Raw genomic sequence first — 18421 nt, 5'->3', positions numbered from 1 at the left:
TCATTCCAACCCTTTCAAAGCAGAGTGTCATGCCTGTCTTCAAAATTATAATATACCAGATCAGTTGCAAGACAAACAAACAGGCAGACAGGAACGTAAGAGCTGAGTTAGTTTACTTGATAGAGAAAGTTGTCACAGTGAAAAAGACTCCATATCTGTCAGTGTAGTTTACCCAAAGAAGCACCATTTCACTATGCTTGCTACCACAAAAAGCCCATGTCTATCAGCAGTTCTGAACATCCTGACAAAGTTTACGCGATATCAAGAAATTTAACACAGTCCCAGTGACACGTGATCTAAGCCCCTTTCATGTGTGTAATTTTCTCCATCAACGTGGAACTTCTTTTGCTACTCTCTGTGAAAATAAGTTGTTATCCAAAACATCTGATTGCCACCTATGATGTTGATGTGGCAAACATTGGCCACCAGTTTCTCAGGCAGGTAGAAGAGATGACTCAGGTGACTCAACTTCGAGAAGCACAGGGTACAAACTGCTCTCAGTGCTCATGTTCAGTGTACATTGTAACTGGCAAAATCCTTCTCAAAAGGCCACAAAGCAAACACATTCAGAAGACATGACATTATGCAACTGTGAAAAGAAACATGGTACAACTGTAGGATGTCGTCATGGTCTCTGATTATTTGTAACAGTCTGTTCACAAATCAGCTTCATGCCAGCTCTGTCTCCCCAGAACACGTCCACATGATTCCAATGTAGAATGATACAAATTCCTTCCAGGTCTGACTAACTTGCACCTAAAGGTTTCTACAATATTCAATTCATAACAAGATCAGAAGTTTAAAAAAAAAAAACACAAAAAAAACCCCACCACAGTAATCTTCTCTGTTTCCACATTTAATCCTATGATGAAATTTCAACATGACCAGTCCTCTAACAAAAACGCTTCTCTACAGGTAATGAAAAACAGTGACCAGCTCATGGACAGGTAGAATGAATAAGATTTTGACATCTAGGGAAGTTAAGTAAGCTTTCATTATTTCTTATGAAGCAGCTGAGGCTTTGGTTTCTGTCTTTTCTGTCTTCTTTTATGAACAAGGAACAAAATCCCTACAGATGGGAACAGATTCACTGTATCGGTTGAAGCCACATTAAGGAGGTGTTAAAGCCTTTATAGAGCCAACATCTTACCATCCAAATACTGCTACATATTCATGACACTATACTGTGAACAACACATCCATTTTTATAACAACCTTGATGTCTCTGCAGTTTCAAATGAGATTCTATGATATAAGAAAACTAAACTACCCACTATTTAGCTGCAGGGTTCTGGGTTGCTTTCTGTCTCCCGTCTCATGATGTCTTTAAGAAGCATATAAGCAGGAGAGTAAATTTAGCATGAGAATTGCTTGTTTTTTTCTTTAATTCTGCAGTAAGAACTCACGTTCCTGCTGCATGAGTAGGTTACAGTGTCCTTGAAAGAATTTGTTTCTTGAAATTCCACCCAACGTTTGCACTATTGCTTTGCTGTTTAAGTACGGAATTTCCAAGTTCGTGCAACTGAGTTACTTGGAACTATCGTGTATGGCAGGGACTTAAAGAGGACTAACTGCTTAAAAGGGAGGGGACATATTATACTGTGAAGTTAGGCAAATATTCCTGCTTGTGCTCTTCAAACAATCCCAGACTTCTGCAGAGGGATTAATGTTGTTTGCAAACCAGATTCACTGCTAAATTTCTCCGTTTTAGGCAACCAAATTGTCACTGGCATCAACGAAAGTATGCTTGTGTAAAAGTGCAGTGACACAACAGAGAACAAGGTTGTGTATTTCCAAACTTCACCCAGCCAAGGCATAATGTATATGTGGTGAAATTGCATTGTTTACGTCTGAGTAGAAGTATATGTCAATGCAATTCTACAGCAGGGAAAAAAGGGAAAATAAGAAAAACCCCACAACTTCAGCGTGGATTATCAAAAAGAACAAATACTTATATGGGACTCTACAACTGTGCCTCAGCTTATTACAAAATAAGCAAGAAGAAATACCAAGAGGAAAATGAAAATTTACAATACAACTTACCTGTGAGATCCTTCTCCCGAAATTGTATTATTGGGAGAATCATTGTGTCTGCAAGCTGTTTTGCCAATTCGGAATGGAGAACATTGAGCTAAAACAGAGAACAGAGGAATGCTCTAAAACACAACACAATTAACAAGAGTAACACACATTGTCTGTGTTGAACTCTCTGTAGCCAGTGTTGATACAGGCTATAAGGCATGTTTGTTAACTTTAATCACAAGTAGTAAAAAGTTCTTAGCAAATCTTTCGTCAAGAAAAATTATGTCAGGTCTTCTGGTGGATTTATATTTCCACCATTTGGGATCAGAAATATTGCAGCAAGACTGCCAAGCATCACTACTATTCACAGAACTACAGAATTGTTTAGTTTGGAGGCATCTCTTGATATCATCTGCTCAAACTCAAGCAGTGTCAGCTAGAGTGGGCTGCCTGGGCCCAGGTCAAGTCAGGTATTGAGTAACTTCACAGATGAACGCCTCTACACTATTAATTGTTCTGGCCTTACCCAAGCCTTTTCCAAGGCACTAAAAATCCACGAGCAGAAAACATCAAGTGGTTTATTCTGCTGTTGGGCCTTTACATTGGTTCCTTTGGAAATTCATGTCAAAAGCACCTTAACACCACCTAAAAAACTCAGCTGCTGATCAAATTAGTAGAAAAATGACACTCGTGGCTACAGACCAGTACTTCAGTGATTAAAGCATAATTTTGAGAGACAGATGGGGGTTTTGCCCCAGGTTAATTCCTGCCTACTGTTTTCTAGGGATCCAAGAACCTTCCAGTTCCTACATACTGTGTTAGGGCACTTCACCATTAATTCTAGTCATTAACAAAATAAGATTGCATGTGTAGTCTGCCCTTGCTGACCAGTTTTGGTTAGTCCCTATAGCTCAGAGTAACAAATCCACTTCTGCGACCACAATCTCTCCCCATTCACGAGGACTGCCCAGGACACAATCACAACAAGGGGCAATATTCAACTTTCACAGCATTTTCCTGTTCTTCCCTTTGTGCGTCTCTAAAATTCAGCAGATGAAGACATATTTTAAAGCATGTTTGACATCGTTTAGGATGAAGGACAGGCTCTTGTTTCAGCAATGGCATGCCGAATCTTAAATGGGTTGTGACAACTATCAATCACACTGCTAGAGCACCTAATATGGGATTCTGCCTTATACAGACACAATAATCCCTGCACTTGCTCACAGTATCATTCTGAAGGCCTCCAGGCAGATTAGGAAGGATGAAGTCAGCTTTTCTCACCTGACAATACAGACCTTAATGAGAGCAACTCAACACCTATAGACAGGACATCTGGAACAAAGGTTTACGGGCTAGCTTACAGGGTTAAAAGGAGGCTGAGGAACGGAGAAGGCTCTTGTGAGGGAAAATGTGACTGAAAGAACTGAGCAGCAAGGTTCTCTGGTTTCAGCTCACAAAGGGAGCAGTTCTCTCATATCAAGGAAGGAGAAAGTGCTAGTTCTTAACTGCTCATACTTCACAAGACAAATACAAGGCTCATGGCAGTAAATGATCCTTTCAGCTATCTCCTGAGAGCACATGCGCAGCAGAAGGCTAAGGGCAAACTTCACCTGTAAGATTCTTCTCATTGTATCCTTAGAGTAATTCATGGGGTGAGCACAGCACTTCAAATTTTTAACTGTCCTGCATTCATCCATGGGCAGTTCTGGTCAAACTAAAGCATTTAAAGCTTGAAAAAGTATATGCCATTTTTAAATCAAATGAAATTAAAAATATTTCCAGTCTATCTGAAACATGTCGTGCTTCAGACTCTCTTCTAATCCCCCTATTTAGTAAATTGAGATTTGCTTTGAGAACAGCAGATGAGAGGAAGCCACAGATCCAGCTCTGGTGCCCCGCAGAGCTAAAAGCATCACTACTAAAAGGCAGTACTACACTTCTTTCCACCTCTGTTTAAATGACTCTGTAAAACCCAGGCACAATCTCACCTTCAGTGGGAAGGTTCAGAACCAAAACGGAAAAGACCACAAGAAATAAGCCTCCAATGTTCCATTACCATTGTAATAACAGAATACTGGCAGTTCAAATTACCTCATCCACAACTTTGGAAAAGTAATGAAGGGTGGATATCACTTCTTCATCTCCTTTTCCTAAGGCAAAATGCTGAAAATAGAAACATGCCTTTGGTGAGTATCAACAAAACTGACATAAGAAGTGTTTTACTACATAGGTAAAAGATAATTTTACAGTACGACTAAATGAAAAAATAGCAACTTTATACATCTCTTTATACTCTGTTTCTCTTGTTCAAAAGTAATAGGTTTTAGACAACATGCAATGAATGCTTATTAGGCTCTTTTTAAAATAATAGTCACACAGTGGGAACCAATTAGCTTGCATCTTCATAAATTCATTAACTAATAATTTGCACTGTTTCTTTCTTTCTTTTATATTTAAAGATCCTGAGAAGTGACTTAACACTGTTGAACATCTCGGGGCATTTTGCAAAACCCTTCACATGAAATCAAGTAAATCCTGTGGGCTAAGCACTTCTGGAAAGAATGCTTTTTGAACAGGCTTCTTTGCAGGTGCTGAAGGGTAAACCAAAGGTAAGATGTTGAACATACCTGCTTCTCGTAGGCAAGGAGCTGCTTCGAAAGCTGCTGTGTGGCAAGACACATCTCATTCTACAAACAAAAGTTACATATTAACAGAAGTACTTGAAAGTCTGCAGCTTTGCTGTTAATACTATTTCATGAGCAGCTCCTTGACCAAATCTGCAACTACTTACACTGATGTTCAGTTGTACATGAACATTCCCAAAATGCCTGTGTAGAAAAGCAGTAATTAAGACAGACTAAAGGCGTAATCAACACAGCTTTTTAAGTTTAAACTCTTTGAATAGAGGTCAATTTGTTGGGATTTTTTTCTTGCAAGATGGATTCAGAACAACTTTAAATATGTAAGTTGTTGAAACATCCTAAGAATGATTCATATTGGTTAGTCACCTTTCCCCCAAATCTATAAGAACAAGGAGAATCAGTAGATAGCCCTTCCATAAGGTATTCCTGCTTAGGGAATGTACTAAAATTTAACTAAACTGCCTGAAGTTGATGCAGGACTACAAAAGAGTGCATAATTCTGTATTCTTACAGGTAAACCCAATGAAAGTATACACACCCTTAAGAGTGAGACAAAGCAAGACTTGTAGGGAGAATGTATAATTTTGTTTGAACTAGCTGGAAAATAAAGAAAAGCATTTGGATATGCCAATTTCTAATTAACATATTCACAACACCAGTATATAAACTGCTATTGCCCTGATTTGTTAGCAGTGACTTAAAAATAAAAAAGTAAAATGGAGCACGGGGAAATGAGGTCTGCTTTAAACCTTGACAGATCCTTCTCTTCCTTGGTAAAATACAAAACTCATCACTTTTCATTTAAAACTTTACATATTTGGAGGGGGAAATAAAATGTGTGAAGGTCACGTAGAGCTTGTAAAGAGCTCACGGCAATCTCTGAACTGCTTTAACAGCATTATGCTGGGGCTGGTACAGAAAACGATTAAAACTAGGACAGAGTTTGTGTGTTCCCTCCCTGTGTCCCTCTGAGCAAGCAGAGCTAGCCATCTGGGCCAGAAATTCTGAAACTTTGGCCTCATGCCACCTCTGACATACTGCTCTACAGCCTGCTGTGCCTGCACCACCGTGGCACGCCACAAAGGAGGGCTAATGCAGACAGCAGGCTCATCCCAATCATTCAGCCAGGCTTAGGTGTGCACAAGAGCACAGAAAGAAAAAAGAGGCATTACCACAGCCTAACTAACTGCAGCAGCTGTATGTGAATGCGCAGCAGAAAGACAACTCTGACCTTCTTAGAACACTGTGGTGGTAACACTCAGAGGAGGCTGAAGATAGCAGAGCAAAGGCCTTCCAAGTCACAAACAGGGTCTGAGCTGGAATTAATCTGGTCCAAACTCAGATCATGTGCACCTCATGACTATTCTCACCACTCTCACAATGATGGATCAGAACTTGTTTCTTGTCTCAGACCAATCACTACACTTTAAGTAGCAATACTCAGGATTCATGCTGGATCTGCAGGTTGGTTATACAGATGGGAAGGTTTTAACATGAAAAAGCTTTACACAACCACTTGGCACATAAGTATTTCCGAAGCCAGTGGATGGATAAGGATGTTGTGACTAGTTAACCAGCCTTGTTAAGAGCTCAGGGAAGGATGGGAATAAGCTTTAACTGCCCATCCGCAGGCAGCACAACATCCAAGAAACTCTGCCACCTGCAGAGTGGGAGCTGGCTGGCAAGCAGGGACTTGATGACAGGAGGAGGCTCTCTCCGTGTGGACTGATGACATGAAAAGGGTGTGCTTGTTTGCGTGCGTGTGGCTGGAGCCCAAAGTTGAATTTAAGACTACAGAAAGCAGCAGAAGTTCTCAAGACTGGGATCTCAGCCATGAATACAACCTCAAAGCAGAGTAAGAACTGTAAGAACAGCAAGTCCTCGCACAGCAACTGCGGTGCTATGTGCTACTTTTATAGCTGGATGCATGTCAGAAATCTTTTGAAATCATCTGCATTTAGAAACACGCTTTTTTCCCCCCTTTTCTTTCCCCACAGAAAGTTGGGCTGACTTGGAGACTACCATTCCACATATTATTCTGCCACATATTAGTTCTGCCCCATTGATGCCAGCAGGACACATTTCTGATGGCTCTTACTGCACTGATTCTCTGTGCCAAAACACCACCAACCCTTTACTCAATCCTGCCCACACAGAGGACGGAATCCCAGGTCTTGCCTCCTGTTTCCCAACCGTGCCAGACTTTGCAAAGGTGCTTCCATCACATCACACACACAACACAAACACTTGTAAAACAATTCACGTTGAGCCAGTGAAATTAAAATGCAGTCACATTGCATAAGGAACAGGAAGAAGGCAAACTGCTCTGCTGACCTAGTGATAATACTGCATTGCTAAACACATTAATCTGGGAAAGTTTGGTTAATCCTCCTCCATTTGTTCCTAATCAGCCTTCTCCTCCCCCCCTCCTCCCCAACTCCCACTACTAATCAGTCTCAAGACTTAAAAGCTATTTGCATTTATTCACTTGGCAGATCCACTGAATCCAGGGAAATCATTTTAATAGGTTTCAACCCAGTTCCTAAATGTTTTGCTACAGAATTACAGCAATGTTCACTTCCTTTATCCTGAACTGACTGAAATTCAGCAAACAGCAAAAGAAAAGCTATTACCCAGTCCCAGCTGCCTGCTCAGCATCTCTTCCAACTGAAATTTCAGAATTCATCAGGTACTGATGAATGGGAGGACTGTTGACAAAGTAATACTTTCAGGCAGAAACATAACAGAGACCTCAACAGAAATCCAGATATTCTACATGAAGGCAAAATTAAACAGCACTGGGCCTCACAAATATATTAATTTTCAGTTGATGATTGTACACACCAGGAAAAACATCACTGCAATATCAATGCAAAAAAGAAAAAAAGTACAGTAGAAGGAAAGACAAAAGGTTTGGCACAAATAGGTACCAAGCAAACAGTTATGACCAGAGATCAAATCCCGTGCTTTCTCAAATTTAAAAAACAAAGCAAAAAGCTCAGTTAGCATGCTAAGGCAAACCCTAAGAATACATTTTTCTAAGTTCACTGACATCAGTTCACATCAGTAAGGTCATGGGAGTGGTGTGCTGAACTTAGCACCAATCGAACACAAGCGAAAAACCAACAGATTAAACAGCATTCAGTTCAGCTCTGGGGTTACTTCAGTGCCTCATCCTGCCTTCAAACAAGTCAGCTACAAAACGTCCAACTGTTGGTGTCTGATCTCATGCCAGAGTAAAGACACGTGATTTTTTGGGCTGGTTCCTCTCTCTTCATTATCACTCTTATTCACCAAGCTGCCAGTATCAGAAGAGAGTGTGATTCTTCTATTATGCATTTGTAACACATCTCCACTGCTTTAACCATTTATCAGTGAAGCACTCCGTCAGTTTTCAGAATTTCTTTCTTCTATTTTCCCCAAATAGACTCAGAAAACCAATACATTCAAGTCAGACAACTGTCTGCAGAGTGTCTTCCAGCAGACTTCAGATTTGAGGTCATGTAAAGGATTAGGGTGAGCTATAAATTAACTTCTCAAGACAGGGAGCTCTTCCATCATGTCTACTTCCAATCCCAATATAATAAAGCTTTCTGCAAAGCTACTTTCCTACTCTAGCTAAAGCTGGCATTTTTAAAACTCTGCAAGTAACCAGCACGCAGAACTGCTAAGCATTCCTTCATATAAACAAGATAACGAAAAGGTGTTTATTCACTCAGCCTACCTGTACAGAATGGAACAGAGCAATGTTTGGCTTACATTGGGCTTAATGTCTGATAAATTAGGGAAGAAAAAAACAGTGAAGTGGTAGAAAGAGGTACAGAAAGCAGCTGCAGCCCTCTCACCCTTCCAGAAGCAGGGAGCACGTTTACCTTCAAAACCACACGGCACAGAGAGAACTGGGTCTTGGTACGACTGTTTCGTGCATCTCTGCCTACACACACTCATTACCTAACTACAAAATACAATTCTCCAGCAGCCTGGTATACGTTACAGCCCTACACTTTTAGGTTTCCATATTAAATGGCTTGGAAACTTGAACCCAAGGCTGAATGAAGCCAAGCCTCACCAGTGCACTCAGGCTGCCCAGCACGTTACAAGACCAGGCAAAAAAACAGTTTTCTCTGCTGCTGAGTCACTGCGTGGTGTTCAGTCCTCACAAATATGAACGACTCAGCAAAGGATCATCTAACAGCTGGAAAAAAGAAAGGCACTGGTCAAAATTTTGCTGTAGAACAGCAGAAGCAGCCACCGTAGGATGTCTAGTTAATATGGAAAGAATCTCTTTTCAGTACCCTGCAAAATAACTACTATCAGCAGGGCATCTATGTATGATGCTTACTTGTGGCACTCAGATCTCTTCTTAGTGCGCTGCTGGCTTGCTTTCAAGCATGATGTCAACTCCAATTTCATCGTAAGTATTAAAAGCAACTCCCAGGGCTTAGTAAATACATTAGTTCTCATGTGATAACACTCTGTTTACCTGTCAGTAGCATATGGTGAATAGACCTCACGGTGCAAACCCACAATGAATATGGACCAATAATAATATACACAGTATTTCACAGAAGTCACTTCTGAAGGTAATTTTTTCAGTGTTTGTCTAATCTGATACTCTGCTGAAACTTCTGTTTGAGACTGAAATGCTAACAAAGTTTATCGTTTCAAAAGATTTGCAAGGCAACACAGCTTTTTCACCGGCTGTTTTTAACCAGAATTAAAGCAATTAAAAGAAGGAAGAAACAGTGTTTACTCATTATTTTGGCACAAACTAATTAAATAATTCAGAACTCTTGGGGTTAGCTATGTGACATAATAAACCTCAAAATCCATACGAGTTCCAGAGAACTTGACATAATCTACCAGTTACAGGCTGATATATACTGATTTACAGTCAGGATGATGAAACAAGGAGCACTGTTGAAAAATGAAGTGCCATGAATTTGGGCAGAGAAATAACATTGTTATGGCACTATTTCAACTAGCCCTGGACAGATCATCCCACTACCTAGTAAAGCAGTGCACACAAACCAAGACTATTTCCTAACTGCTGAGAGTTTCCCTAAGGATCTGGCCATCAAGAGGCAGCCAGCCCCACAGCACCTTGCTGCCTTACCCATGCGACTGCCATCACAAGGCAACTGCTCACAGAGACAACTGACACTGACCCAATTCCTCCTCACAATCCCTACGCTGTTTTCCCTCTGGATATATTGCTAAAGGCAATGTGGGTTTATTTTGATTCCCTTTATGCCACCACTGTTTTCAGTATCTAGACAGATCCGTCAGAAATAATGAGATGAAACCTCTTTCCAAGGACAAAATAGTCCATCCCATTCCCCTCTAACTTGCTTAATTGTTTATTGCTTCTTATTGCCTGTAGAGACACAACAAGTCTCCAGAGTTTTTAAATGGCATTTTGTTTTGTCAAGTGAAGATCACACATTTCTGCAGTATGATGAAAAACCAGAGATGATGGCAAAGCTCTGACAAAAACGTCCTATGGCAGTGGGAAGTCAGGAATGTGAGCTGCCCACCACCATCACAGAAACCTCAGCACACAATTCAATAAGCAAAGTTTTGTAACAATCCCTGCTAGCTGCATCACCTGCTGCTCAGGTAGCACAGTGAGCAGAACAGTGAGCACAGCACTCACAGACACAGACAGCAGTAATGCCAGGTGCAGCACAGACGTTTGCTTGCAAGGATGAAGAACAAACCCTGTAAGGAACACTTCTTCTGTGTGACCATCCACGTGACAGACTTCTTCAGGGGTTCAACTGGAGAACAGAACTACAGCAGGAAACACAATAAGGTTTATTTGAAGAAGAGATATAAAAATACTTCTCAATATTTACACACGTGGCTTTGCCAGATCTGAACCTCGCTCCTTGAGCACAGCTCACACATTTGGTCCCTGTGACCTTCTTCAGAACACAGCAGTCACACACTGCACCTGCTCTGCAGGCAAAATGAAGTTCTGCTGGAATATGTATCGTTCTGAAAAGTGAGATCCCCAGCACCTAGCAGGATTTTGTAGCTCAAAGTAAAAACTTAGGGATTAAGAAAAAAAAAAAGGAGCTCTCAAAAAAAATTCCTACTTTCCAAGTGTTTTTAAAAACCTCTTCTGTCTCATGTTCCTCTCAAATGCATTGATCCAAGCACTTAGAGCAGCTTTCACTGTCAGTTTGCAAACTTACTGTGGCAACGCACACAAAACAGTGTCCTGGGACAAATATCTGTGTGTATCCACAAGGGTAATTAACAGCTTTCAGTTGGCATTGACAGCAAGTCCCCGGAGACCCTGCAGTGCGTCCATTAAGAACCACCAACTATTGTTATTGGAGCACAAGCAGTAGTGGTTTGAATTACATGGCAAGCCAAGTTTTCATCACAAAGAAACAGCAACATTCTAGAGAACGTATCCAAAAAAAGTTGAAAATATGGCCGAGATAAATCTGGGAGATCTTACAGTTTAGAACATAATCAAAAAGAAAATGATTTACAATGTTAGAACTGTCGTTCTGTTTTCGAGGGGCAAAAAAACTCTGATTTTTCAGTACTGTGGATGGGTACAACCCACTTGTGTTTAGTCTAACTGCCACGGCTGTGATCACGGCCATTTTTATGGCTGTGCAAGCAGAACTTTTATCACTGCTTCAGAGAAGGTCAGTCCCTGTGATTCCTATTGTACAGATAAGGAAGTAAGAGTACTGAATGGCAGCGACTTTGCAAAGACAAAGCAGTCGGGAAAATAAAGCAAAAGGAAATTCAGAATCTGTCTCCTCACCACTCTCAACTTCTACACTCTCTCCACTAAATCTCATTCCCTCTCAACCCTGAAGGATGCTCGGAACACATCCTGACAGGCAGCCAGTGAGGCCCAGATACTGAGTCTCCTAACAAAAGCAGCAGGAAAAAAATATTTTCCCTAAAGTTGTGATTAAGCAGAAAAGAAATATTACACACTGATATTTCTTAACCTCCCACTCACGTTTTGTGGCCAATTCGGCATCATATTTCTCCTTCTGATGCAAATGCAATCATAACATTTTGTAGTAAAGGGTGTGTGCAGCTCCAAAACTGAATGTGAATTCAATCTGAAAGCATGTATTCTTTGGAAATATTCAGAAACAGCTCCTTAAAAGGAAATGCCACCATTTGCAAAGCTTGGTAAAATTAGTCAAAAATCAGTGTTATCCTACACAGCAGTGTGGAATTAACCATAGCATATGGCTGAATTAATTATTCCTCTTAATTTTTATTTAAAAGTCAGAATTTTATCCCAACCGTAGGATAATCTCACACCAAAATGCCAAGACTTTTTAAAGCAGAGACAGGGGGAAAAAACATTTTGGTTCCCTTACACTTACATAATTACACTTACATAATTAATTTGATCTTTTTCTTGTTTGCTAAGCAAACAAGCTTGGCCAAGTCTTTATCACAGGCTACTAAACCTGCATTTTCCTAAGCCCGTGGCGGTGCAGAGAGCCCTCCTGTGCACCCCTACTAAGCTTGACTTTAAACAACAGTTGTGTGCCTTGTGTGCCCCCAACTCCAAATGGCATCAGCTATCTGTTGAAATATCTCAAGGCGCACATCTCAACACATTCCTAAGTGACTGAATATTCAGATCAAGCTAAAGCAGGAGCTGCACAGGAAGAAGTGGCCAAGAAGTGCCAGGAAAATGCAAAGACTCAGTCGTACCGCAAAGCACAGATGGGCAAATGCACCGATATAATGAGAGAGGTAATGACAGTGGGGCAAAAGACGACTAAAAACTGAGATGGAAACGAAAAGGCAAACAAAAGCAAAGCATTTTTTTGTGAATCACAGGTCACCACTTCCTAAAATGGCATCTGAAAAAGGCATCAGCAGCGGATAGGGACACAGTCCACGAACTGGACACTTAAAAATCAAACCTTATTTACCCTCTGATTTCCTTCCCATTCCAATCCCACCTGCTCTTTGGTCTCAGATTTCCACCACCCAACAGGCCCACAAGTTTAAATCTCAGTGAGACTTCCATAACACCCATCACTGACTCACAGTGTTGATTTCATGCCTCCTCTCGCACCACTGCCAATATGCTCTATTGCTTTCCAACTATCTGAGCTGTACTTTAAGTCTGTGACAGCTCTGCATTTGCATAGGATCCGGGACATTAACACATAGACTTCAAAGCTGCATCTTCATGATGTAGGTAGCCAGACTGCTCCTTCTTCCAAGTCATACCACCAGCCAGTCCAAACAGCAACCCCAGCACCTTCCACATTCTCTGCTGCACTGCTTTAAGAAGAGAAGTGTTGTTTCTAAGGAGTTCAGGCACCCAACTTACACGAATGCTTGCGCAAGTCCCATGACATACTGGGTACATCTCTAAAGACCTAGATATGGTACTTTGAAACGTCTGTTCTATGCACATAGGAACCCCTAGTTTCACTCTCACCCAGGTTTGTTTTATTTTTGGAAGCACTGGATATGAGTGACAAGTTTTACTTTCAAAGGGACTCAATCACCGAGGTTGTGTAAGTGCTTGAAAAAGTGGTGTTCTGCTCCTGCTCTCCTATTTTTCACACCAACTACTTCAGGTACTCACATTCAGTATGACTCAAAGTATATGTTCTCTCTATAATCAATGTGCACAGACTTTCTTTAAGATGGTGAGTCACAGCATCAAAGTTAGATGCCCAAGGTCAGTGTGAATATCTGTCGATGTATTGTGTCTACGTGCACGCCAGCAATTTTATAAAGGGTGGCCTTCTAATATACTGTAAAGTAAGGACATACCACAGTATCTCTTCTCTGAACTGTATGGAGGCAGTCAGAGTAGGTGAAGACTTTTTTCATTCAGACTTTTCCAGGTGAGAGAGGACTGAACCATCAGATGGAAAACACCCATGACTCTCCCGAAGCTACAAGAGGTGCAGGTATTTGGCACCTTTCACATAAATAACAGCATCAGAATAGTAACTTATCTTCTGCTGCCCATATAACAAAAGAAAAACGAATGAAAAATTACCTGAGCACCGTAGACTCGCTGCATTGCCTGAAGCAACTGGTTTGTGTATTCAGTGAGGGTTCCTGCATCTTCCTCAAAGACACTGAGCAAAGAACGAGTCTTCCAAAAGAGAAAAAAAGCAAACAATTTCAGTCTCAAGGGAAAATATTTAAAAGATTCACAAAAGACTCCTTTAATAAGTTGTAGCAAAAAGACAGATTAGTCAGAAACAATCAGCCTCCCACTTTGTATAGCTCTGTTCATTCAGAATTTCAAAACATGTAGAAATTAGTCCTTCTGATAGGAATAGGTAAACTGAGGCAGTAAGAAGGAAAGTGATAGAAAAGCTATGGCCAGCTCCTGATTCCCTGACTCCAACTCTAACTAATAGGCATTCCTTCCAACATAAGCAGGAATGTAAAAAATCCTGAATATCTGCCTGCTGACTACAGTAATCCAAACCACGTTAAGGACTCTGGGTCAAACACCAGTGCTTGCTCACTTTACTTCCCTAACATCAGACTGCATCACAAGCACTCCTTTCCATTAGGTAATTTACAGAGTATTATTTACTCTCAACTGTCTTGAGCAACACTTAAAGGGCCACTGACAAAGCTAGGGGACATAACCACACTAAACTGAGTGCTCGCCTACAGCAGCAAGCGTACACGTGTTCAGAGATACCCCCCTACTTTATCCATTCTGCCAGTTCAGCCTTGGCAGCAAATGGAGGGGAAAAAAGAGCATAGCCATAAGTATTATCTTAAAGACATGAATCCCCTTGGCTTGTTTTGGTGGAATCATCGGGAACTGTGAATTACATTGCTTCTCAGATGGGAAAGAAAATTATCTCAGAATAACACTGAGCTCCAGAACTTGCCGGATCAACTCAATATCGTAACGTCACTAGATGTGACAGAGCCCCTTTAACAAAGTCACGATCCATCCTTGGTCTTAATGTTGGTAAATCCAATGAGTTTGATGCTAACTGGCAATGTCTTCCCATCTGCACAGCTAATTCATACTACTCCAATTAGATTCATCTGCTTACCTGAGGGGCACCCATAAACTCCAGTATTTTACTACTGACAGAGTGAGCGTTTTCTCCATCCTCCTATTACAGGAACCTTCTAATACTGCTGAAGCATCCAGGTACCAATGTGGTAAACTTATTTTAGAGTCTCAACACAGTTTTAAATAGCCCCACTACATTAAGAAGAAGTAGTTCCCCAAGATGCTTATTTTTTGCAAATCCATCAAGATGTTGTTGGTCCTGAAAAACTCAAAATCAGCATCCTTCAAGAACTTTGTCCTGAATGTTCTCTCTTCCCAACAGGGACAGTGGTATGATTCTGAGAGTTTTCAGCATTTAATTATCATTTCTGTAATTGAAAACACACTGCTTTTGAAAAATACCTGCTTTTAAAAGTTTCATCTTCAATAATGCATTAACTGAAATCAGCAAAACTAAAGCCATCAACCTATCTCCTATCTACACAGCGCTTATTTTCCCTGCTGTGTATCAGAAAAGCAGATAAACTCCACAGGGTGTAAGGATGGTTAAAAAAAATAAAACGAAGGAAGGTAAAAATGACACAACAACTTGACATATAATGTTGATCAAGGCCGATCTCAAGCTAAGACTGAAAAACTAAAAAGCAGCTGACTGAATCATAGATCAAAGAATGGTTTGGGTTGGACAGAACCATTAAGACCACCCCATTCCAGCCACCCTGCTATACGAATGAGACTACAAATGATGTTTCTGCATCCTGGAAAAGGTTTACAAACCCAACTGTTGTTCCAATTCCTAAATCTTACTGAATTTTTGCACATTCAGTTTTTCAGATGTCAAAACATGGGTAAAGCAGCATTGGGAAAGCATTTCTGAAAGTCTTGGTCTCAGTTATTGGGGCTTTGATCAAAAATAATAAAAACAATAAATTATTAAGCAGCTTGGAAGCTAAGCTTGGAAAATTTCATATTGAAGAACACTTTTAAATTACTGCAGCAAAATTCCAGCATCTGTAGTTTTTGTTATTGCTGTTTTGACAAGTTCTGGAATGGCAGACACTGCTGCTGAAACCAAGCAGAAATCCATGTATAAGCTAACAATTTTGGAGGCCCTGTTAATAGCATCACCATCTTGGTTGCTGGAAACACAGGAAAAAAAAAATTATTTTCACTTAAGTATTTCCCTTGGTTTTAGCATGGCAGCTTAAGTAAATTTCCCTTCTACACTTTGACCAAGCACTTCAAAATTAAGGCATTTCTTAAGGCCATTTTCGGTCAGCACTTGGAGACAAATCAGAAAAAAAGTGCTGGGGGATGGAAAATCAAGCTTCAGAAAAGTGATGAAGAAACAGCAATGGTCTAATCTTCTGCCTTGCACCAATTTGCATACCTCATGCACTTCCTAAAAAGAGTGAGGTTATGTCCTCATTTTATTACCCCTCTGTCAGTGACTGCACAAGGCTGAAGAGAATCAGGTCACTTTATGCAGAGGTATGATCACGTAAGCAGCTACACTGCAAGCTCCGTGGGACAGAGATTGTCTGTCTGCTTTGATCTTGTAGTACCCAGCTCATGGAAGAACCCAATAGAGCTGTGAATGTAAAGTCCACCACTCAAGAGACAAAAAAATAATAATAAAAAAAATGGGAAAAAAAAAAATATGTCTCCCTGTATGAAAAATTAAATTTTATCAACAATGGACCATGGCATAAAGTTAAGCAGTGCCCATCTTGTCCAAAGTTACAGAACTTGAATAAAAAGTGATGACCAACCTAAGCCAAAACTGCCTGCAAACAGCCAGGTTTAGGCACAGCCCATTACTTCCAGTAATTGAAAAGGATCTGTTAGCAGCCTTCAGGCCAGAAGAAAGACTAAGACCTCCAAATTCAATTCAGTGCTTTGTTCAGCAGCTTCCACTCAGTGTTGCATTTTTAATCATCGAAGGAAGCGTTGACTGAAGAGGAAAATGAGTTCACCTACCCTGTGTGTCAAGTTCTTCAGCTCCACAATGCACTGGGGAGGTTGCTATTAAAAACATTAATAACTGCTCATAATAAATCTAGCACAATTCAGTACAGAGTGGAACATTGTACAGTTCAGTTCAGAAGGAACTCTGGAGGCCATCTGATCCAGCCCCTGCTCAAAGCAGGCATCAGGCTCCTCAAAGCTGTTCCCAGTTGAGTTTTGAAAATACACAAGCTTTCAGATTTCATGACACACAAACATTTAATAAAAATCATTCTTATTAGGATGGGATTTCATGAAAGCACAGGAAAATGGGTTAAGAAGAACAGCTCAAGACAAGCCTTAAGACTCATTAACTCCTGACAGGTGCAAGTCCAATCTTTCCTTCAAATGACTCATGACAGACTCTTTTACACCTTTTAGCCATCTGTTCCACAGTTTACCTACTGATTCCTCCTCCTAGTCCATCAGCAGATGAGTCTGAGTTACGATATTGGGATACTTGGGAGCAGCACCCATGCAGACCCACCCTGCCCTTCTTCTTCCTTGCTTCGCCCACTACTTCTGTATCTCTGCCTGCTTTGCATTTTGACCTCAAGTGTACCTTCCCCACCCTTCTGAGAAATTTCCACTCTCCCTTTCCCCTTACTTCTTTCTTCCACCCCTCCTCCCACCCTCCCTTGTCAGCTCCCAAGGCCTCACACCCCCCTGGAACGCCCACATCCATCTTGACATGTCGCGTTCTCTCCTATGGGTTTTCCACACTGCTCAGGGGACGCTTTTGCGGTGAAGAGCAGATGCAGGCATGGGAGCACAGAGCTTGCAGAGACTGAGGAGGAAAGAGTGACAACTGCCTGCCCTCCTTTCCTGGCCCCATTTAGAATGGGGTCACCTTCAGCAGGATTCAGCCCACTTATCCCCGAGGGAAGCCCCTGTATCTGATGCACGGCCCTTGGGGCCCTTCACAAGGAGCAGAGGAGCACGGCTACTGGCAGCCACATCCACTAGCCTACTTCTGTTCCCTCACGTACCAGGAGGGAGTCAGGGCAACACGCCGTGCCCAAACACACCTCCAGGATAGGGCAGAGTGAGGGAAAAGCCAAGGAAACGAGAACAGGCGTCGCACCCTGACCTGCCCACAGCCAGCCTCTTCCTGAGCGCCTGCCAGACGCAGACATCACCTGTTTTTCCCTGACAGATGACTGTCAGGAAGTCAAAGCCTTCCCCCGACGCCACAGGGCTGCCACCAGCCGCAGAGCATCCCTGTTCCCCCCGCACCCACGGGCTAACCCCTCCGACCCATTTCTCCTTCCACCGGTCGGGAGCCGCCCCCCGGCCCCAGCCGTCCTGCTCTGCCCGCGGACACCGCTCTCCCCGCCCGCTCGCCCGCCATCACCGCACAGCTTCAGCCGCGCCCCCCGGCCCGGCTCGGCTCCCGCTACCTGCGGGCTGTCCTGAAGAGCTTCTTCCAGGAGAAGCTTGTCGACGGCGGGCATCTTGGCTTAGCGACGCGGCTGGGTGCAGGGTGGGCGGGCCCCGGGTTCGGCTGCGGCGTCCCTCCCCACGGGGGCGGCCGCGGCTGTCCGTCCGTCCGTCCGTCCGTCCGCAGGCTGCGGGTCAGGGCGGCTGGCTGCGCTGGCGGGGCCGCAGCCACTCACTCCTCCCAGTTCCCGTCCGTGGGAGGAAGCGAGTCACGGGGCAGGGCTGGCAGGGGGTGGCTTCCTGCCGCCATTAACTCCTCGGGGGCCAGCGGGCTGCGGGGAGCGTGGTG

The 18421-nt window shown here is 42.3% G+C and overlaps 1 protein-coding gene across 1 annotated transcript in view; it reads right to left on the bottom strand.

The window, feature by feature from the left end:
• The window catches only part of APPL2 (adaptor protein, phosphotyrosine interacting with PH domain and leucine zipper 2), a 32164-nt gene extending 13964 nt beyond the window's left edge, over nt 1-18200 (bottom strand). The window contains exons 1-5 of the mRNA XM_042890451.1: nt 18093-18200; nt 13693-13791; nt 4653-4712; nt 4117-4188; nt 2044-2131 (exon numbers count right to left, since the gene is read on the bottom strand). Of these exons, the coding sequence (XP_042746385.1) occupies nt 2044-2131; nt 4117-4188; nt 4653-4712; nt 13693-13791; nt 18093-18146 (373 nt within the window). The 5' untranslated portion in view covers nt 18147-18200. The remainder of the gene's footprint in view (nt 1-2043; nt 2132-4116; nt 4189-4652; nt 4713-13692; nt 13792-18092) is intronic.
• Nucleotides 18201-18421: the final 221 nt, after the last annotated feature.

Source organism: Lagopus leucura, unplaced genomic scaffold (assembly GCF_019238085.1).
Source record: "Lagopus leucura isolate 7727_CA_CO unplaced genomic scaffold, USGS_WTPT01 Super-Scaffold_100159, whole genome shotgun sequence".
NCBI classification, from domain to species: domain Eukaryota; kingdom Metazoa; phylum Chordata; class Aves; order Galliformes; family Phasianidae; genus Lagopus; species Lagopus leucura.
Note: the sequence above shows the minus strand (reverse complement) of the source record. Positions and strands in the feature narration are given on the sequence as shown.